This window comes from Euprymna scolopes, chromosome 2, assembly GCF_053919585.1.
Source record: "Euprymna scolopes isolate OS-2025 chromosome 2, ASM5391958v1, whole genome shotgun sequence".
NCBI lineage: Eukaryota > Metazoa > Mollusca > Cephalopoda > Sepiida > Sepiolidae > Euprymna > Euprymna scolopes.
In genome coordinates, this window is record NC_136483.1 from 150,755,273 (window position 1) to 150,778,395 (window position 23,123).

At 34.9% G+C, this 23,123-nt stretch overlaps 2 protein-coding genes across 11 annotated transcripts in view; one reads left to right on the forward strand and one right to left on the reverse strand.

The window, feature by feature from the left end:
* The window catches only part of LOC145297623 (DNA repair protein RAD51 homolog 3-like), a 75,722-nt gene extending 74,826 nt beyond the window's left edge, over positions 1 to 896 (forward strand). For all 4 annotated transcript variants that reach the window (XM_080143708.1, XM_080143717.1, XM_080143736.1 and 1 more), the window contains one exon: positions 174 to 896. In XM_080143708.1, the coding sequence (XP_079999834.1) occupies positions 174 to 278 (105 nt within the window). In that variant the 3' untranslated portion in view covers positions 279 to 896. The remainder of the gene's footprint in view (positions 1 to 173) is intronic.
* An 18,228-nt stretch (positions 897 to 19,124) lies between these two features.
* LOC145297639 (UPF0764 protein C16orf89 homolog) overlaps positions 19,125 to 23,123 on the reverse strand; it is a 135,334-nt gene continuing 131,335 nt past the window's right edge. For all 7 annotated transcript variants that reach the window (XM_080143787.1, XM_080143798.1, XM_080143747.1 and 4 more), the window contains one exon: positions 19,125 to 19,289. In XM_080143787.1, the coding sequence (XP_079999913.1) occupies positions 19,195 to 19,289 (95 nt within the window). In that variant the 3' untranslated portion in view covers positions 19,125 to 19,194. The remainder of the gene's footprint in view (positions 19,290 to 23,123) is intronic.

A 23,123-nucleotide genomic window follows, 5' to 3' on the forward strand; every position in this document is an offset into this window, starting at 1 on the left:
TTTTTTCAGGTTTTTACTAATTACCATTTAATTACACAATATGTATATATATATATTGAATGGCAGCATTTTATTGATATTTTAAATCTATATCATAATGTAGAAAGAACTTTCTTCCAACCTTCTTTGCATTTCATGTTAATTTTTCTGGTTTTATTTTTTTTTTTTTGCAGATGGGTGGCATACGTGATATGGTCTCCTCTAATGTTGAAAAGATGTCCGAAGAGACAGGAGAAAATGTTGCAGGACCTTCAGCCAAACGGCAAAAAGTCACTTGATTTACCAACTTTAACCCTCATTTCAATCTGTGATATTTTATTAACGAAACTAAATTATATTTCAGTATATCCGTCTTTCTATCTGGTTAATCACAAAAACTGTACGGGTCGGCGATAGATGCAATGCGCTAAAAATTCTAGCAGCCAAATATTATCACCAATTTCTAAAATGGCCAAAGATAAGCATGTTAAATTTTCTTTCTTGGCTAAAAGATATTGCATGCTATTTAAAAAAATATTTCTTATAAATGCTTGCCTTTTTTCGGACATTTCTTTCTCTGGTTGGTGCTACCAGATCAGGATGTCTCGAGGTACCAGCTTCCTGACCTAAAATGCATCAAACATTTATGTTATTGTTTTATTTTCCTTTCCCTTTGCAAAACTCAGTCATGTTCTGCGAAGCCAAAAACAATTTTTCTTCTACAAAACAACCAAACTAAACACCATGAATAAATATTTGAAGGTGTAAAGACTTTGACCAAAATGATCAGATTCTGTATTAAATAATCCGAAAAGGGTTGATATGCCATAGAACAAAAACGATCAAACTGAATTGAATAATGTTTATTGTTTTTACCACTGGTTATGTTTAAAATTATATAAATTATCAACATTAGAGTTGGAACGCTTGCTTTTTTTTTTTTTTTTTTTTGTGGACATTCTTTTTTCTCTGGAAATTTAAAAAAGTTTATTTATCTTTTCACTATTTCTTTTTTTTTTTTTTTATCATTCCATGTACAAAAAATAAGGCCTGCACGAATCCTGATGAGACTTTTCATCAGACTTTCCCATCAGATCCACTCTTTGAAAATGAAACTCCTCCAACGTATACGAAATATCAATTATCTCTTGCGATAAAAACATAAGTTGTTTTAATTCAGCAAAAGAAGTGTAGAAAACAACCAAACCAAACCAAACACCATGATAAATATTTGATGAAGCATAACTTGAAGAACTTGAAGCATAAAAACTTATTTTGCTTAAACGATTGAACCCGAAGAGAGTTGATATGCCGCAAAACAAAAACTACTTAACTATGAATAAATATTTGATGATATAAAGAACTTGAAAGATACATACTTTTTTTTGCTAAAATGATTGAACCCGAAAAGGATTTGTAAGTTGTATGTAAAAAAAACTGACAATGGGTGTAGAGTTGAAGATGATTTTATTGACGCACATGCAACCCCCCCCCCAAATAATAGTTTTCTGTAAAATATGCAGGCTTCCGACATGTCAACCATGACTATTGTTTTGGCAGCTGGTGTGTTTTTGACCATTCTTCTAATGCACTTGGACTGCCAGGTTATGGGCATATATTTATAGTTATCGCCAACCAAAATGATTATGTAACCTCTTTGAGATCGTTCATCGCTCAAGTTAGCGAATAAAGCATCACTATTGGCAACAATTTTTAGATGATCGAGATTTCCTAAGTCAGGAATATCTATCTGGGATTTTTCCTTCTTGGCTTTCTTAACTACTCTATTGACATGTTTTATACGTTCTACATTGCTTTGTTTGAGGATAGAACTTAATGCACTAACACCATAGCTAAGATCAAGTCTAGTCTGGGTAGCCAACCAGTTAAGTTGATCAATAACTCACTTGAGTTCAATAATTTTTGCTGTGGATATTGTGTCTTTAATGTTCCTGCCTGTTTCTACTGGAATATATTTTAATTTCTTTACATACTCGTTCTGTCCGAGTTTAATATTTTTACCTATACACATCTATGACATTTAACATCCTCCACTCTAATTCTGTATCATTGGCAAGCTTGCATATGATGACTTGTCCAGGTTTTGGAAGTTTGACTTTTCTGGCTGTAGTGTCCTGCTTATTTGTTATCTCTTAAGTTTCCACGGTGTGACGCTGCTTGACATTGTTGTTTGGGATTTCCCAAAGTATTCTCTTCAAGATTTGGCATCCTCAAAGATTCTTGTAGGATACTCGATTCCTTGTTGTTGTCTTATTGTGGTTTTCATAAGTTTCAGGATAGGAAACTAAATGAGATGAATCTACTCTTACATAGGTGCCACCATATTTGACAAGCTCCTGTTTGTTCTCCCACCCTATAACATTTCCAGGACCAAGCCATCTATCACACTAATTCCTTTTATAGAGAACAGCATCTCCATTTTTATATGATTGTGCAATACCTGTCCTAAATTGGTGTCGAAGTGCACGTCTTAGTTTTTGTGAGGATTCACCTGCTATGAAGTGTTTCCTGGTAGCATGCATAGCGTTAAAGGTTATTTGCAACAATTTCACTGGTGGAAACACCTTCCAGTGTAGGGAGTTTGTCATTTAAATTACCAATTAGGTTGAGATTTCTGCTAAAAACGAGTTGATTAGGACTATATCCATGGACACTGTAAAGCGTACTTTTGTCACTTATAGCCCATGCGGGAACCACCTTGAAACTGCAATTTGTTTCTTCTATGGTTTTCTTTACCATTTCTGCTAGAATCCCATTGTGTCTTTCATTGAGCCCATTCTCCAAGGACTTTCAGCAACAGTAGTACGAACCACAATGTTCAGATTTTGTGCCGGGTCCTTACACTGTAGTGAACTACTACTATGATGCTGCTACGGTATGCTTCCCTTATTTCTCTCTTTCTCCCTACTCTTCTACTTTTCCCTTCCTTTTTTCTCTCAACGTCACCAGAGGTTTCAGCCAATTGGAATAGAGGACTGTCATGGAGGGAGATACAAAGAAATCTGTCTCAGACATGCGGAAACAATAGAAGCATCAACACGCGACGGACCAGTTCCCCTGGGTAAAGACTTTTATCAAAGAAATGTACCATCCTCTTTGTACCCTATATCTTGGAAACCTTTACAAAACGTCATCAACCCTAAAGTCTTGTCGCACTTAATTATAACCCAATGTTTTCTTTTCCACAACTGTTCTTTTTCAGCACTCTTGTTCTCTCTCTAATTTCGGAGGTGCCCCAAACAGGGGACCAACCGAAATGGTGACCCTTTTTCAAACGTCTTTAAAATCTATGGTAACCACCATAAAACGACTTGTTATTGAACTCTCTGCCATTGTCAGTGAGAATAAATCCAGGTGTGCCAAAATCCAGGTGTACCAAAATATGTGATCCAGTTCTTAAAGACAGCACTAATGATATCAGAACTTTCTTTACTTAGAATTTTAACTCCGACACTGTATCTGGTTCCATGATCAATAAGGTGTAGTACCTTGTTTGTGTTAATTTCTTTAATGTCCATGACAATGCTTTCATTAAAATATGTCCCCAGTGAAAACCAAACAATGGGTCTGGGTTCAACACTTTTGTACTTCAAGCAGATTTCACAAGATTTATTTTTTTTTTTATTACATTTTCACCCCAAACAAGGCAAATTGCCACTTTGGTGTAGGGGGCTACTATCAGGGGCAACAACTACTGGGGTACTATGTAGGGATTTGGGCAGCAAGATGTCGGTTCACGTTATACTTGAACTTCTGCACGTCAGTACTGTTGGGGAAGCAGGGACCTGGAATGGAATTCCAGAGTCTAGCGGTTCTGGGGAAGAAACTATTGGAGTAAAAAGATCTTTTACATCTAGGGATCTCTACAGTGTGGGGGTGGGATTTAGCAGCCTGTCGGGTTTGTCGAGGGTGCTCACGTCGTGGGGGCACAAGTGATTGCAGTTCGTCAGAGCATTCACCACTAAAATACTTGTAGAAAAGGCAAAGGGATGCAACATTTCGTCGATGGGACAGAGGCTGAAGCTTAGATGCCAGTTCAGGGCCTATCAGGTTTGCGACTCTCTTTTGAACCTTGTCAAGGAGCGAGAGACTAGTAGCAGATGCACCAGCCCAGATGTGGCAGCAATACTCCATACATGGGCGAATGGTGGCCTTATAGAGGTACAGGATACTTTCGAGTGTTAGTAGTTTTCTAGCACGGTAGAGAGAGTCCACCTTTCTTGCAACGGCCCTGGCAATGCCTTCAATGTAATTGTTCCAACTCATGTTTCCTGTGAACGTTAGGCCAAGGAGTTTGAAAGATGGACTCTCAGATAAAGAGTCGTTGGCCATTGCTATGGGTGGTAGAGAGGGTTTCTTGTAATTATTGAATGAAACTAGTTTAGTCTTGGCAGCATTGAATGCGACCAACCACTTTTGTCCCCATTCCACTACAGATTGGAGGTCTTCCTCTAGTGTTTCTGCCATAGTGTCATCAGCATATATACCCATCTCAGAGGCAATTTTGTCGGGGAGGTCATTTATGAATATCAGGAACAATAGAGGTCCAAGGATAGAACCCTGGGGCACCCCCGCATTTATATCATATGTTTAGATGTACGACCGTCGAGGACAACCTGGATTTTTCTCTTATCTAAGAAGGATTTAATTATGTTAAGTATTCTACCAGTGATACCGTATGATCTGATTTTCCTGAGGAGACCCTCATGCCATACCCTGTCAAAAGCCTTAGATATATTTAGAGCTACCGCTCTGCCCTCCCCCGCTTTGTCCAGTGAATGGTATATACGTTCAGAGATCACAGTTAGGATGTCTGCTGTGGAACGGGCTTGTCTAAATCCATATTGTTTGTCAGTCAGTAGTTTAGCATCTGTAAGATGATGGACTAGAGCATGGTTAATTATGGTCTCAAATATTTTGGCAAAAAGTGGGAGGAGGCTAATGGGCGATAATTTGATGGGTCTGTCCTTTCGCCAGAATTCTTGAATACTGGTACAACAGAAGCAGTTTTCCAACAGCCCGGAAAGCAAGCTTCATTAAGGCATTTGTTGTAGAGTTTGGAGAGAACTGGAGCTACTTCGGCTGAGCACTTTTTTAATAGCACAGCTGGGATAAGATCGGGTCCACATGCTTTTGAGGTATCAAGGTTTTTTATGATAGCATGCACCTGAGCAGGGGTGGTTTCCAGATCGTCTAGTGTGGCGTCTGTCCGCATAGGAAAGTCAGGTAGGGGCTGGTTGGAAGGGTCCAGTGTGGAGTTGGAGGCAAACCGACTGGCAAGCATGTTAGCCTTGTCGGTTGCTGAGGGGACAACCCTGTGATTGTTGGTTAGTGGGGGAATTGTTGATTGCCCATTATTTACTACACTGTTGTAGATTTTCCAGAAGTCTCGAGTTCCTAGTTTTTGTGCTTCGATGCGCTTTTTAGTGGTTTCCGTAAATTCTCTCTTAGCTGTCGCTATTTCTTTCTTAACGTTATTTCTAGCTTCTATATACTTCAGTCTGTTTGAACTGGATTTATGTCGGTTAAACCTACGGTATGCATGCCGCTTTTGAGCAATGGCAGTTGCACAAGTCGACGTAAACCATTGGGGAGAGTGGGGCTTACTATTCTGGCATTCCTAACTTTTACCGCTAAGATTACTGAATTTTCTATGAAGTTTAGTAGCCATTTTTATTTTTGCGTGAAATTTCTTTAATAAACAAAATGTGTTTGAACTTACCTCGGTCTGGTAGAGGTCTGGTAATAGAAATATGATAGTAATCAGATGAGATACACTGCAGTGGGATCTTTTTTTTAACCATGGTGACACTATCGTTCTCAAAATTAAGACATGTCCTGCCTCTTTTCATAGACATTTTACTTAGCAAAAGCGGTATGTCAGCATCCACAACATCAGTGACAATACTGTTTTCAATGGCACATAGTAGAGTTGCTGTGTGCGTGGATTTAAATGTGTTTCCGTCGTGGAATTCTTTACTCTGTCTCAAATTTTTTTTTTCTAGTAGGGTTTCCAGAAAACAGTCTAATCACTTTTTACCACAAACTGTTCCGGACACACAACTATCCAAAACGGCCGAGCCGAGTGTCTCTCCTAAAAACGTGTTGGTGACATCATATTGCTTTTGTTCGTTCATTAATACTGCCGTCAGTTTCAGCGAAGGGACAGTTGTAGACCCAATGATATTTATAACCACATTTAAAACATTTAGTGTTGTCGTCGCTTTCAGGTTTGAGATTTAGCGTGTTAAGTTTTTGTTGTGGCCCCTTCTGCCATTACCTCAACTATTAAAACTGGAATTTCTATCACTGCGATCTCTATCACAGCGACTACTACAATAGGTCTCCTCAATTTCGTTTTTGTTATTCGTGCTGAAAACGATGTCTGATTTTGTCTTTACTCTGATCGGGGAAGATTTTGATGATAAAGAATAAGCTTAATAGTCATTTAGTATTTAAAAAATAAAATTGTTATGACATTTCACTAAGCATAAGTTCTGGAATGGTGACTTTTATTAGCCGTTCATTTTCTGGGGTGAGGTTAGGGTTAGGACTTTTTAATACTCTGTATGCAAGAACAGGCTCAGGCAGAATTATTTTGTCACTTTAATTTTGCAACCTGACATTAAAACTCAATGAGAAAATTGTCTATTGGAATGTTGCTTTGTCTCCAGTGAGTTTCAAAAACTTTGTACGCTTGAAATGCTGTTTTGTTGGAATCTTCTAAGAAGAGGGTATCAAGTTTTTCATTTAACTTGACCATTCCATTTTCAGAATTTAGTGTGTCAAGATCTAATTTCAATAATGCCCCTCTCGCTTTCCCTTCCAATGCTGTTTGCGTGCCTCTAAACTTGTGGCGAGTTCCCATATTTGCATTTCTTTTTTCCTGTAATTATACTTTTCACTGTTTAAGGCAGGTGGAGTAATGTACCTAGAAGCCATTTTTTCTTTTTTATTCTTTTTTTTTTACCTTTATGCTCTGCTACCAATGTAAGTCGTATATGTGACCCAACCACCTATGGTTGTCAAATTTTATGTTAATAATGGTTATAATAGAGCTAAGTTAAAGATTTTATTATGTGAACAATCCCAGCAATTCTCGATTGCCTTGCTGATTCCATTTGGTTGGGCGGTGATGCAACTGAAAGCAAGGAAAAGTAGCTTCAGCTATCGAACAAAAACGTAGAAAACGTCTGGAATTCTTGACATTTACTCTCGATCTGAAATGGAACATGTATATCAAATCCATTGCCAAGGTCGCTGGAAAAATGGTAGGATCCTTCTATCACTCCAGTAAATATCTCACTCCTGATGCAATTCTCTACCTACATATCTGCCGTCACATCTGAGCAGGAGCTGCTAGAAGCAGCTTATCCTGCCTTGACAGAGTTCAAAATAGACTTCGTAGCTTAGTGTGTGTGTGTGTGTGTGTGTGGGGGCTTTTCTCTTCCCTGCAACCACTTTCCCACAGAAGAGACGTTGCGAGCCTGTCTCTGTCTTATCGTTATTTTCATTCTAGATGCTCAGCTGAGCTTCAATCTATGGTCCAACTTCGGTAAACTTTCACGAAAAACACTTGTCTAGGCAAAACCATCATCAATAATTTCCCACACTCGTTATCTGTGCCTAAACCTAAATGTAGATTCCATGAACAAAGCTTGTTTCTCGGAACTGCACACCTGTGGAACTCTCTTCCGATTACCTGCTTTCCAGCTGACTACAATCTGATTGTTTTCAAGTTCAACGTAAACAAGTTCTTGATGAAGCATCCCCCTAAGTAATCCAATTTACAAAATTCCCACTACTTATTTTTACTACGCTATAATCACATTGACTAATGTATACCCATTAACCCTTATCCTCGAGTGGCCTCCGGGCCTTGGTAAGTGGTGATTCCTGTGTAAAAAAAAACAAAAAAAAAAACTAATGGCTTCTTTATTTTTCATGAAGTTTATATGTTACCCATTTGAGAAACTTCTTGGATTTCCTCAGTTGTTTGAGATGATCCAGAACTGTTGAATGATTTATAGTTTTTAACAAGTTCTTAAACAGTTTCGAATGGATCTGATTCTGACCAATAATGCCTTGTTTTTGTCGTATTTGTCATTGCCAACTAGCAATAATAAATACATTCATATTTTGATTCAGCCTTCTTTATCTTCAAGATTGTCATCTTTATCTTCAAGATTGTCATCTTTATCTTCAATATTGTCATCTTCATGATAACATTCTTAAACTAAAGTTGTAGAGTACATTTCTTGACGCTCCATCGACCCAAGGTGCTGCTTCTGTTACTTTATACACAAGTTTTAATTCATACAAAAATTTATGGCATTTGCTTTCTTTTTCATATTCGGTGTAATGTCTGTTCTATAATGATGATGATGATGATATTTGTGTCAAACCTTAGGAAGTTGAAGATATTAATTGGGCCGGTCTTTTGAAGTAAAGAGCTTGAGAATGTGGTGCAATGAGGAAAAAGGTGGCTGGTTAATTTTAATGCACCGAAAACCAAGCTTCTCTCCTTTCATCATAATCGCTCTGACTCCCATCACATCCCAATTGAAGTGAATGGCTCTCGTCTTTGGGAAGCACCATGTCTTGACAAACTTTTGGGACTGACCTTCACTCCTGATCTGAAATGCAACACGGCCAAAATTGCTGGAAAATGGTTGGATCACTCTTCCACTCCATCAGGTATCTCACTACCGATGCAATTCTCTATCTTTATAAGAGCCAGATACATCCTAAAATGGAGTAATGTTGCCACATTAGGGAAGGAGCTGCTCGACGAGCCCTATCTAGCCTTGATAGACTTCAAAACTGTCTTTGAAACCTAGTAGGTGATGCCCTTTTCTCTTCCCTGCAACATCTCTCCCACAGAAGAGATGTTGCAAGCCTGTCTCTGCTCTATCATTATTTTCATGGCAAGTGAAGGGGTGGGATTTTGCAGCATTTTGTGTTAGTTGGAAGAAATTGCCTTAAGGAGGCGGGTTTGAGTGCTATGAATTCGTCAGGGCACATAAAAGTACTTGTCAAACAGGCACAGGGATTCAACGTTGCGGTGATGGGACAGGAGTTGGAGTTTGGTTGATAGGGCGGGACCTATTTGATCAAAGGTTCTGTTTTCGACTCTTAAAAGGCAGAGATTAGTGATAGATGCACCAGCCCAGATGAAACAATACTTCATGCATGGCAAAAAGGTGACTTTGTAGAGATACAGGATACTGTCAGGTGTGCTTATATATACTAATGGTTTACTATTTATCAAGTCCCAAAGCTAGTCGAGTATAAGGGTTAGTAGGATTAACAATTCAATGATATAATAGTACTATGAAAGGATTGCAAACTATGATTAATTCACAGGATGACATAAATATTTATTTGCCATGTTGTAGTCTGCAGAGAAACATTCCAGTGATAACGTATTCCACAGGTGAGAAGCTCGTGGAAAGAAACTCTGTTCATCCAAATTCCTTTTGAATTTTAGATACACAAAGAAAGAAAGAAGAATACTCTGCAGTGTTGGTAGTGAAACTAATTCTTGCTGAAAAGGTTTTACAGGTGAGAATATAAAAACTTAATAAAAGTTCAAAACACTAGGTTAGAAGAACGACTATGTGCGGATTTTTATTTTTTTTTAAATAAACAAATATTCATTTATTCAAAGTATTTGAATACTTTGAATAAATGAATATTTGTTTATTAAAAAAAAAATAAAAATCCGCACATAGTCGTTCTTCTAACCTAGTGTTTTGAACTTTTATTAAGTTTTTATGTTAGATTATATGCAATACAGATAGTTTCGAGTATTTCTTAAAATATTGATGATTTTTTTATGTTTAATTATATAATTTGTAGCACATATGTTGGCAAATAAATTTCAAACACTAAACTCTTGATTCTCTATTTTGAATAAGATTTTTACAAGTTTTTGATATTTATTGTATTTTGCAGTGTCAAGAGATTATTTGCTGTTGGTAGAATTTAGCGAAATAGCTCGAAAAAAAAAAAATCTAACAATGGATAAAAAAAAAAAACTATATAATTCAAGAAATTGGCAAAGGAATGTCGAAAAATTGAAATAAGGATCATCGAACAATCAAGAAAATTTATCAAATGGGAATTAAACCAATTTCTATAGAATTAGGATAATCCAAACATTTTTACAGAAACTTAGGCAATGGATTTGATGTAAGTCTTTCATTTAAAGATTGTAGTGAGAGTCAGACCGAGAAGCTTGTCAAAGCCAGGGACTTCATTTCAACTGAGAGAGAACAAGCATGGTGTTTAAAGAAGAAAAGACTGGTTTGTGGATATTAAAGCCTGCTTTTTTCCTATGGCCCCGCTAATAACTATTTCCCTTGGATTGGAGAAGGTACAGTTATTGCCCTTGGAGAGAGTTGTCGGCCATGACAGTTGTAGGAGGTAAACAAGTGAACCTCGCATCACAAAGGAGAGATGATTGAAAAGATTTTGATCATCAGTGCTACCATTGTCTACGGCAGCACTTTGAAAGTCCTGCCGTAGACAGTTGTATGCTCAGCATAGAAACGTCAGCAAATGGTCTCAGGATATGATTCGAAAGATTATTGGTGAAGATTAGAAAGAAGTTTGGGTCCAGAACCAGCATTGATTTTATGTGCTTCAGACTTCTACCCATCAACAACTGCCTTCATATATATTTATCAGGGAGGAAATAGTTGATAGCTGAGAAGACATTCCTGTTTCTGATTTCGGAGTGTAGTGGTCGATGTTTACACATCGACGTACAAAATCAAAATGCATAAACGCGTTTGTATGCATATCGTTTGTGCATCACTATTCTAAACGAAAACAAATAATTATATTTTGGACCGATCAGAAAACTTTCTGAATTTTTTTTTAAAACTAGTCTGGGTGCCCGGTGTTGCCTGGATGTTTGGAGGTGTGAATTGAGCAAAAAAAAAAAAAAAAAAAAAAAGTGGTAGTAGGCAGGTAGACTCGAACTCATACTGCGAAGGAGGAAAAGAACGTGAAAAAAAAAAACGTGACGACTTTGTCGTTGCATCCATTGCCAAACCGAAAGTGGCAAAGGTTCAAATTAAAAGAGAGGATGACTTTTGAAAATATTGGTAAAAAAAAAGTGCCTAGTTGAGGGTGAAGGTATTAATGCTTTTAGCCAATTTTTCGATAACTGATCTCGTGAAAATCCTTCGCCTCCGTTGAAAGTTTTAGGCAGACATAAATACATACATATAAACAGGTGAGATTTATATAATAGACTAGCCTGGGTGCCCGGCATTGCCCGGGTATTTGGAGGTGTGTGTTGATCAAAAAATAAAAAAAAATGGTAGTAGGCAGACAAGCAGGGTTGAACCTGTACCGCGAAGGAGGATAAGAATGTGAAAAAAAAACGTGACCGGAAGTGGCGAAGGTTTAAATTAAGGCTAGTCAATCAAAAAGAGGGGGATGACTTTAAAAAATATCAGCGAAAACAGCGACCCCTTCCTTGTAGAAAAGTGCCCAGTTGAGGGTGAAGGAATTAACATTTTTAGCCAATTTTTCGATATTTGTCATCTGAAGGGTCATGAAAATCCATCACCTCTGTCAAAAGTTTTAGGCAGACATACATACATTTAAAAAGACAGGTGAGCTTTATATTAATGAAGATCATCTTTGTGGGAACTGTCTAAACCCTTTAAAAGGGCCAGATTTGGTAAATGCGCATAAAACGAGACCCTAAGTTTCAAAGATGGTGGCAGATCTGTCAATTGAGGTATGGAAGCACAAAATTGATACAATACTTCTACTATTCTTCAAAACTGCTTACTTATATATTTGGACAAAATATTAAGATTTTTATTATCAATATAATTTTTTCTAACATATTTATGTTTTTTTTTTTTAATAAACTGTATTTAAATACACTTTATTTACATGTACTTTATTTAAATCTGCGCAGTCTATTACGATCGTCGCCGATTTAAATAAAATATTTTTATAGTTAACTATATTTTACGTTTATTTTTTTCACCCCTTTATAATAAAAATATATAAAAATATGTAAACCTTCTTTATCAATTGATTTTGTGTTTTTAATCGCATAGAAATATCTAAACAATTTCACAAAATATAAACTTAGTTATTTGAAAAAGATATGCGATTAAAAACACAAAATCCATTGATAAAAAAAGTTTACATATTTTTATATATTTTTATATATTTTTATTTTAAAGGGGGTGAAAAAAATAAACCTAAATTATAGTTAACTATAAAAAAATATTTTGTTCAATCGGCGATGATCGTAGTAGACTGCGCAGGTTTAAATAAGGTATATGTAAATAAAGTATATTTGAATATACTACATTTAAAAAAGAAAATGTAACTATATTTGGAAAAAAACGTAAATATATTAACAAAAAAATTCTTAATATTATGCTCAAATATATAAGTATTAAGTTTTGAAGAATAGCGGAAGTAGTGTATCAATTTTGTGTTTCCATACCTCAATTGACAGACCTGCCGCCATCTTTGAAACTTAGGGTCTCGTTTTATTTTAAAGGGGGTGAAAAAAAATAAACCTAAATTATAGTTAACTATAAAAATAATAATTTTTAAATCGGTAACGATCATAATAGACTGCGCAGGTTTAAATATGCAAATAAAGTATATTTAAATATACTACATTTACAAAACTCTGTTCCGTCTACCTGCTTCCCACCTGACTACAACTTGGATGTCTTCAAGTCCAACGTTAACAAATTCCTAATGAACCGCCCCCTTAAGTAAACACTTCATCAAATCTCCACATTAACGTACTGTACTTGCAATAACCCTTATCCCTGAGTGGCTTCTGGGCCTTGATAAGTGGTGACCACAGTGTAAAAAATAAAAAACGTAACTATATTTGGAAAAAAGCGTAAATATGTTAGAAAAAATATATTAAAAAAAAATATTTTACCCAAATATATAAGTAATCAGTTTTGAAGAACAGTGGAAGTATTGTATCAATTTTGTGCTCCCATACCTCAATTGACATACCTGCTGCTATCTTTGAAACTTAGGATCTCGTTTTATGCACAATTACCCTAGATTTTCTTTCAGTAAACTAGTGAAGCACAGTTGAGTGTATGGACTGGTATTGTAAGGGTGCCCCACGGTGGGCGCTCGTCTCTGCAATATTTCTTTCCACTCATGCACACAAACATTAATCTGTTTGATTTTTTCCTTTTCTTTTTAAAGTTAATGAGTTCTTTTTCTTCTAATGAGTCAGGGCAGAAAATATTTTTTTAAAAATGATATAATAATTATATGATTGTTTCTGCGCTACGAAACAGGTGCTATCAAGAATTGAACATTCTAACATGCTAAAAGATGAACGACATTTTGGAATATAAACCTTTTGTCATTTATTTGTATATGCTCTGTAGTTATATTTAACATACACCCAGCTTCATAAATAAACGGATTGGTATAAATAAAGGGTGAATTATAATTTATTAACAAACACACAGACACAGCCAACTCATCGCATTATCGTCTGTCAATCTATATAAACTTTATTCATTGAAATATTACAATCATTTTCACTGAACTCCAATGATAATACAATAACAAAAGAACATTGACGCTTATAAACAACTTTCAATGGATTTATAATCTATATTTTATAAATCTATAAAAGTGAGCAGAGAAGTTTTGAATACGATTTTCCTGACCCTAGAAACTCTCGGCTCTTAATTAATCGATTCAGACTTTCTCTAATGTCTCAGCTAATGAACCCTCTTGTTTTTTACCAGAACTCTAAAATATTCACGAACATTCTATGATTTCCTATTGCTGTAAACCTTCCATTTTTAACATATATGAATTATCTCTTTTGTGAATATAAGCCTTCTTAACTCATTATTTTGTTTTGTTTACCGTATGACAATGTCTGTAGTTTTTCTCACATTTGATTATAAACCCTGAAAATGTTTTCACTGAAAATATTTCACTGAATCCGGCTCATCCCAAAAATATCCCCCTCTTTACAAATCACCCTAAAGTAAAAACTCAAAAGCACAAAAAATGTTGTGAACACATCCCTAAAAAACAATGACCGCCTCGCGATAGGAGCATATTGGTTAGTTGCATTCTAATAATCAAAGGACAGAATTAGTCTGGAGTCATAATTTTTTATTTACTTTTAAAAAAATGTTTCATTTCATCGAATGTTTCTATTTCCTTCTTGACTGTTTAACGCATGTTTCGCAACCCCAAACAAAAAATAGTTTTTAGTTTATATATTTGCTCTTCAGAGACGATCAAATATTAATAAAAAATCGACATAATATTGAAAAACAAAATATAAGGAAGAAAGGTGATTCAGAAGGATGAGAAGAACGGCAAGTCAAATACAAATTCGCAATTCTCAAAAACAAAAAAAAAAAAAAAAAAAATGGCGTCAATATCATAAAAACAATGCAACTTACATATTTTTTTTTCTGATTTATGTAATAATGCCCATTTTTTTTCCTTTTCTTTTTAAAGTTAATGAGTTTTTTCTCTTCTAATGAGTCAGGGAGGAAAATATTTAATATTTTACATAATAATTATATGATTATTTCTGTGCTACGAAACAGGTGCTTTCAAGAATTGAACATTTTAACATGCTGAAAGAAATAAACGGTAAGATGAACAACATTTTGAAATTTAGAATATAGACTTTTTGTCGTTTAGATGTATATGCTCTGTAGCTATATTTAACATACATCGAGCTTCATAAATAAACGAATTGGTATAAATAAAGAATGAAATATAATTGAATAAGCATTTCCCCATAAACACATACGCACGCATGCGCATGTGATTACTTATTCCCAATTTTCGGATTATTCAATGTTAAAATTACTAAAATCTTATATGCATAAATAATATCTGCTTTTACTTCTGTTGGCAATCTGAGAGAGAAAGAGATAGATAGATTGAGAGAGAGACAGACAGACAGACGGACTGAAAGAAAACAATGCACGATATTTTTTTTTCCTTTATTTCTTTCTTTTTTAACTACACCATTTTTTCAGTTATTCACATTGTTATGTTTGTTACAAATGAAGATAAACAAACTTTAGAGAGAGAGAGAGAGAGAGTGGGAGGAAAAGAGAAAGACGGAAAAAGATAGATGTTCAATGTCAATGACCATCTCTCTTGAAAAAGCCCGCATAATTTGGGCGAAACGTTGAGTATTCAGGTCCTTCCACCTCCATTCTATTTTCATAGATAGATGTATAAAAATAAATAAAAATATTCAAGTTGGCAGACACGCCACATACAATATATTTTTTTTTCTCCCGGTAATTGAGCATAACATGGCAGCTTAATTTTCAAACATGTCATTAGAGGGCGCTTGCATAGGTCAATTGAAGTATGGAAGCACAAAATGGAAACAATATCAATTTTCATTTATTTATTTTTGGCAAACTATTTAAATATTTTTAAAATATATATTTTTTACAAAACATGGAAAAATAAACAAATGAAGCATGCATGGTCCCCCATGAGTGCACAGTGAATGAGGCATAAAAAAATGACTAAGTTCAGCATTTGCCCCTTCCCCCTATTTAGTCCCAAAAGTACCCAGGGGACGTCAAATTCTGGTGAAAATGACCAAACCGTGCAGTTTTAGGCCTTAACATATGTAAATTTGAGTTCTGCACCATGCAAAAAAAGAAATGACTAAGTCCATCATTTGCCCCCCCCCCTTCCACATTTAGCCCCCAAAGTCCTCAAGGCCTTAACATATTTAAATTTGAGGTCAGCACCATGCAAGACTGCTAAATAGACATACACAGAAAAATTTGGATAAATATGGTATAATAATCCCAAAAATGGGGTGTTTTATTATCCCTAAAAGAGCCCCTGGGGCACACCTGAGTTATCGCGAGGTATAGACAAACAAAATTAGATAGAAATCAGTTTTAACTTTTCAGAAAGTTTTATAAAAATCCAAGTCATCAATTTTTTTTTAATAAGCACGAAAGTGTCAATTTTACCCATTTTAACCCGAAAGGCTCCCCTGGGAGGGGGGGGGGCAACCAGAGTTTTCTCGAAAAATCTGTTCTGTTACTTTTTTACTCGTATCATATTTAATGTTTGTAGAAAATTTTGTGCTTCCAGACCTCAATTGAGCGACGCGAGCGCCTTCTAACGATGTGTTTGAAAGTGAAGCTAGCGTGTTATGCTTAATTACCTGTTTTCCTTTATTTCTCTTTTATGTAAACCATGTTTCAATAAACCACATTGCTATTTAAAATAATGACAAACAAGCTTGTGAGAGAGAGAGACAGACAGGATCAGGAGAGAATTTAGTAATGTTGACATGCCACGCACAATACATAAGTTTTCTTTTCCGTTATTTATTTTTCTTTCTTTTTTAAATACTAACAATTACATTAAGGCATTTCTGGGTTTGTTTTACTATACACATAGATTCGAAAAAGTTATCAAAAAAACAAATATATAACAAATAAACGCTATTAAAGGCAAGATAAGTTACTTTTTTTACCTAACTGGAGAAGTTTTTAGTGTTTTTATTTAATGTAAAATGTTTATTCAGTTTGAAAATCATACAATGTTCATTGATATATTTAAAAAAAAAAACAAAAAACAAACAAAAAAAAAAAACAAATAGTGGCGAGGTCTCTGTTGAATATGGTAAGTTTGGGAAAATGAGTTCAAACTAAAAAATTATACAAAATACTGTTAGGAACCGACCCAATATATGTTACCGTGACATAGGCTGACATATACACCCTGTGCCAGAATTATATACAAATCGATATTTTTGTTCTAACTTCGATAGTTTTCAATGAAACACGTTATACGGCAACACTAACACATGCACAGATATAAAATTTTAAGCTGATCTGCACACTAGCAAGCAAACAGCAGCCATTTTGGTGACTTGCAGTTTTTTTCAGCGTGCCAACTTTATATGCAAGATGAAACGTAAAGGTGCTTTAAGTCAAGCTGAGAAGTCTAAAATTGTTCAAAGGCTCCATAATAAGATTTCCATCTTAGAAATTGCCAAAGAATTACACTGTGATCCTCGTACAATAAAAAAAATAATGTACTTATCCTCAACTTTGCAACGGACGTTTTGACAAAGAGAAAATTCGTTAGAAATCATATCTGTCACGTCGAATAATGAGCAAGATCAAGAGAGAAGTTTGCCGTAACCAACTTGAAACTAATAAAAAAGATTTTGAAAAAGCTGGCGTTCCTGATGTGCCCAAATCAACTCGTTGCCGTATCCTGAGGATGATTGCAAAATTTGGAAAGCCAGAGGTCCACCCTTAATTGAAGGATACCCACAAGAAAAAGAGGATGGAGTGGGCAAGAGATCACATGAAGGTGAATTTTCAAATTGTTTTGCTCACTGATGAGTATCGAATGACTCTTAATGGACCCGATGGGTGGAGGGGAGGATGGTAACATAATGAGGCTCTACGTCCCCAAAGGATTAGGCGTCAACAAGGAGGTGGTGTTGTGATGTTCTGGGCTGCAATCATTGGCAATGAGCTGGTAGGACCATTCAGAGTCGCAGATAGAGTGAAAATTACCGCCAAATTCTACATTGACTTCATTAAGGAACACTTGGAACCCTGGCACAAGAAGAAGAATTTGGCATTCTGAAAAAAGATAGTATTCATGCATGATAATGCACCATCTCATTCTGCAAGGATAGCCACTGAATATTTGGAGAGAGTTTTTGCCAGACATGGGAAAATAATGCGATGGCCAGCCTGTTCTCCAGATTTAAATCCCATCGAAAATCTGTGGAGCATCTTGAAACAAAATATTTACTCCGGCGGAAGGCAGTACAACTCCAAGGATGACCTCTGGAATGCTATTCTGACTGCTACCAAATGCATTTCATCAGATGAAATCGAAAGTTTGGCATTTTCAATGGACCAAAGGCTTTTTGCTCTTGTCAATAAAAATGGCAATTATATAAGATACTGTTTGTATTTTGAAACCATATTGAAGTTGCTTGTTCTTTATTATTGTTGTTCTCAATTTACAAATTCCTAGAATAATCAATGTTTTGATGATCTTTTAGCACTTCACCATATTTTAGCATTGGTTTGCATATAAAGTTGGCACACTGAAAAAAATGCAAATCACCAAAATGGCTGCCAATTGTTTATTACTGTGCAGATTACTTGAAAATTTTAGATCTGTGCTTGTGTTAGTGTTGCCATATAACGTGCTAAATTTCACAAATTTTCATTGAAAACTATTGGAGTTAGAACAAAAATATCGATTTGCATATAATTCTAGCATGGGGTGTATTGAGTGAGTTTCTAGCAGTATTTTGTATAATTTTTTAGTTTGAACTCATTTTCCCAAACTTAACATATTCAACAGAAACTTTGCCACCATTTGTCTTTTTCAAATATATCGATAAACACTGTATGATTTTCGAACCGAATAAACATTTTACATTAAATAAAAACACTAAAAACTTATTCAGTTAGGTAGGAAAGTAACTTATCTTGCCTTTGATAACATTTATTTGTCATATATTTGTTTTTTTGAAAATTTTTTCGAATCTATGTGTATAGTAAAACACACCCGCATTTCTTCCTAGGACGTCGATTAGATGCAGTTAAAATATTTTTCACTTATAAGTTTATTATGTGTATTTTTTATCCTTGCATTTTTCAGTTCAAGAGAAAGACTCCCGAGTTCGATAAGATGCATATAAAGAAGGTCGGAGGTTAGATCATCCGAAACGTTGTAAAAATAATAATGAGAATAACATTCCGAATAATACGAATAATACAAGGAGCAAAATAAATCATCATCTGCTTAAGATCTGTTTTACATGCTGGCATGTATTGGACGGCTTTAAGTAATTTGACATCCAAACTAACCCCTCTCTCTGGCTAGGTCGTCATTTATCCCTCTTTCCCTCTGGTTCATTTTTATCACTTCCTCCGATGTTTTCCTAGCCCCCACCCCACCCCACGTGGACTTAATTTGTTATCACAACTGTACTACATCTATAAACCCAAGAACTTTCACCGATTCTTCTAGCGTTGCTATGGCAGCGAAATCTCCACGAAAAAGATAAACAAATAAGTATATAAAAAGAATATATTTCTAGCAATTTTATTATCTAAATAGTTAAACCGGCCCATTATTTATTTATGCTTCCTTATATGGTCAGTATCCATTAGTTTCTCTGTCTTGTATCAGGGAATTGAGGTATATGGTGAGGACTCCGTAACCGAGGCCAGATTTATGAGATAAGCATCCACCTGCAAAAAGAAAAATAAAACATAAAGTTGCTTTTATATATATATATATATATATATATATATATATATATATATAGTAATTTATAAAATATATATGGCGATTAAGCTACACTGAATATTCCGCGTTTCTAGGATTCTTCAGGCTTATGCGCATAAGCCTGAAGAATCTTAGAGTGGATGAAACGTGGAATATTCAGTGTAGCTTAATCGCCATATATATTTTATAAATTACTAACTAGCTCTACCTATGTATTGAGCACTTTTGAAGTAAATACTTAAAGTTTACGCATAAATTTATACTTTTGTATATTAATTTTATGTGAGTAAATGAAGTATATATATGTATATGTATATATAGTGTGTGTGCATGTGTGTGTGTGTGTTTATTCAATTATATTTCACCTTTTCATAATACCGATCCTTTAATTTATGAAGCTCGATGTAACTACAGAGCATATAACAAATAAATGATAAAATGGTCAACATCTTGAAACTTGGAATATAAACTTTTGTCATACGGTCGGGTTTCAATCCTGGCTTGAGATAGTTGCCTGTCTAGCCACACTGATGAGCTGTGAAACAGCGAAACTGTACTGTATGTGGATGACTATAATGCTCCTCACCTTGAGTTGAGCATATTGAGAAGTGATACACGAATTACCATTAGCATATAAGCGAAGCTCTTTGTGTAAACAAATCGAGCGGAAGTATTTCGGACGATGTCAAAACATCGTTAAATTCACTACTCGTTCAGCAGCCGCCAATAGCGTAATGGTTAGGAGTCTTGACTGCCGTATAGACGGTCGGGTTTCAATCCTGGCTTGAGGTAAGTTGCCTGTCTAGCCGCACTGATGAGCTGTGAAACAGCGAAACAGTACTGTATGTGGATGACTATATATATATATATATATATATATATATATATATATATATTGACATAATAATTATATGATTGTTTCTGCGCTACGAAATAAGTGATGTCAAGAATTAAACATTTTAACATGCTGAAAGAAAAAAACGGGATGAATAATGTCTTGGAATTTTCAATATAGATCATTTATCATTTATCCTTTTTTTTATTTTACTTTTGTTAGTTTGAAGAGATCAAGGGGCTCCTTCATGAGGCAAACACTTGATTCTATTATGGTTTAAATTTATATCCGAGGGCTCTTTTAAGAATAGACACTGTTTCTTCTATGGCTGCTATCTGTATTTCCTTACATTTATTTGTATATGCATTGCTGTTATATTTAACATATATCGAGCTTCAAAAAAAAAGATTGGAATAAACAAAAAGTGATATATAATGAAAAAGGAATTTTCCCATAAACACACACACATACACACACACACACGTGCATATACGTATATATATATATATATATATATATATATATATATATATATATATATATATATAGACAAATAAAATTATAAATACATGTAATAAAAAAAATTAAAATATTAATATTGACCCTACATTATGTTTCAAGAATAAGTAACTTTTTGGACACCTTAAAATCTGCGGTCCTGGATCTGACCTTAAACTATATTCAGTGGTGAGGCCCCAGCTTGCGGGCTTTGGGGAGTGTGGAGCCACCCTTTAATTACCATTGCTCCCAGGTCCACTCTGACCCGGAGTGGTAGTACCTGTTAGGGTCCCAACTATGGGTTAAATAGAAACCTACTTGAAAACAACAAATATATTCTATTAAAATTTTTTTCTTCCAAATCTTTGGATTCGACATTAAATAACCTGAAAAGGGTTGATATGCCGTAAAACAAAAACAACCAACTAAACTCTGCAAGAATTGAAGGAAAATATCAGGAACGACATTAGGAAGTTCAATTGCAATCCAGAGATTCTGCAATCTGTCATGAATAATGTTTTGGAAAGAGCACAAGTATCCTGGATCTGACCTTAAACTATATTCAGTGGTGAGGCCCCAGCTTGCGGGCTTTGGGGAGTGTGGAGCCACCCTTTAATTACCATTGCTCCCAGGTCCACTCTGACCCGGAGTGGTAGTACCTGTTAGGGTCCCAACTATGGGTTAAATAGAAACCTACTTGAAAACAACGAATATATTCTATTAAAATTTTTTTCTTCCAAATCTTTGAATTCGACATTAAATAACCTGAAAAGGGTTGATATGCCGTAAAACAAAAACAACCAACTAAACTCTGCAAGAATTGAAGGAAAACATCAGGAACGACATTAGGAAGTTCAATTGCAATCCAGAGATTCTGCAATCTGTCATGAATAATGTTTTGGAAAGAGCACAAGTATGCGAAGCTGAAAATGGACAACATTTAAAAGACATTATTTTTCATAAATAAAGATTGTTTGAATTTTGCATTGCTTTTAAAAAATTTCCCAATGTCTTAGTCAGATCGTGTAAAAATGATAGAAAAATATCATCAAAAATACAGAAGGCATTTAAATTCAAAACCCTTCAATGACTTTTTGGACACCCTGTACAATGTAATAAGAGTTATGTAGTTTTCTTGAAGCATTGTCTAGTGTGTGTATAAATGTAATTAATAGAAAACAACACAATGCAGGATTTAAACAGATTTACACAAACTTAAATAAATTAAGACGGAATGCACGTTTGGACTAAAAATTGAATATATATATCTGACGAAGGGAATATTCCTGAAATGTCATATAATACGAAACTTTCATCAGACAACACTAATGCAAAGTAAGAATGCAATACAATATTATAAAAGTATATATATATAAAAAAATATATATACATATATGTTGTATTAATAAAAAGGTGAAACCTGCATAACTCATTCTACTGCTTGGTTTGGTAATTCATCATGAAGAGACTGACACCCGGTCAGCGTTTGCAAATTGCAAATGATACAATCAATTTACTGACAGAAACACTTGATAAATGAATAATTTCATGAAACGGACCTGTCAACTCGCCAACTCATTTGCGCGGTTTAAACCCATTAGATTTTTTTTATTTCAGGATATGTAAAGTCCCACATCTACGCTGATAAACTAGACACAATAGACCACTTGGAAGACAAGTCGACATGCCGAAATGCAGTCTAATTTAATGTGTATAGTTTGTGATAATTGAACCTTTAGATTATACCATATATGTGCTAATCACGGGGCCATATGCCTAAAATTGTATTTGAATTATAAATACCAAAAATTAATCTTTGGAATAAGCCACATATTTGTATAACAGGAATATTTTTATATGATTATTTTAATTTAATGTTCGCCGCCTACAGGGGGTATCCTTTGTCTTTCGAGACTGAACGAAGGCATCGAGATTATTGTTTCTAATAAATAGTTTTCTTTTCATACAATTTTAAAAACATATTGTCTTTAAATAATTAATTAAATACATATTTGTGTACATTTTATCTGTACTGTATTTCTATCTTTTCAGTCTTCTTTCTTTTGCTTCTATTTTTTTTTATTTTATTTTACTTCTTCATGTTTCTTATTGAACCTTTCACCATTTTCTGTTCGTTCTGTTTATGATTTTAACTTATTTTCTAAGTTTGGTGATCTGGGTTTCCAGGCTCATTTCCTATTCAAATTTTATAGATTCTTTACTTTGGTCAGTTTTTGTTTCAGGTTTTAGCTTCATTATTACTGGTTTTGCCCCCACATATCTTGAATTGCTGAGGCCATCATCAGAGATTACTCACTGAGAACCACCGGTGGTGTTCACTGAAAGCTGGGTGACAAAAAATCTCTCCAGATTTCCAGTACTCTCCACCTCTTTCGATAACATTTGCAAATGAATTTGTATTACAGAAACAAATGAATTTGCATTACAGAAACAACCACATTGA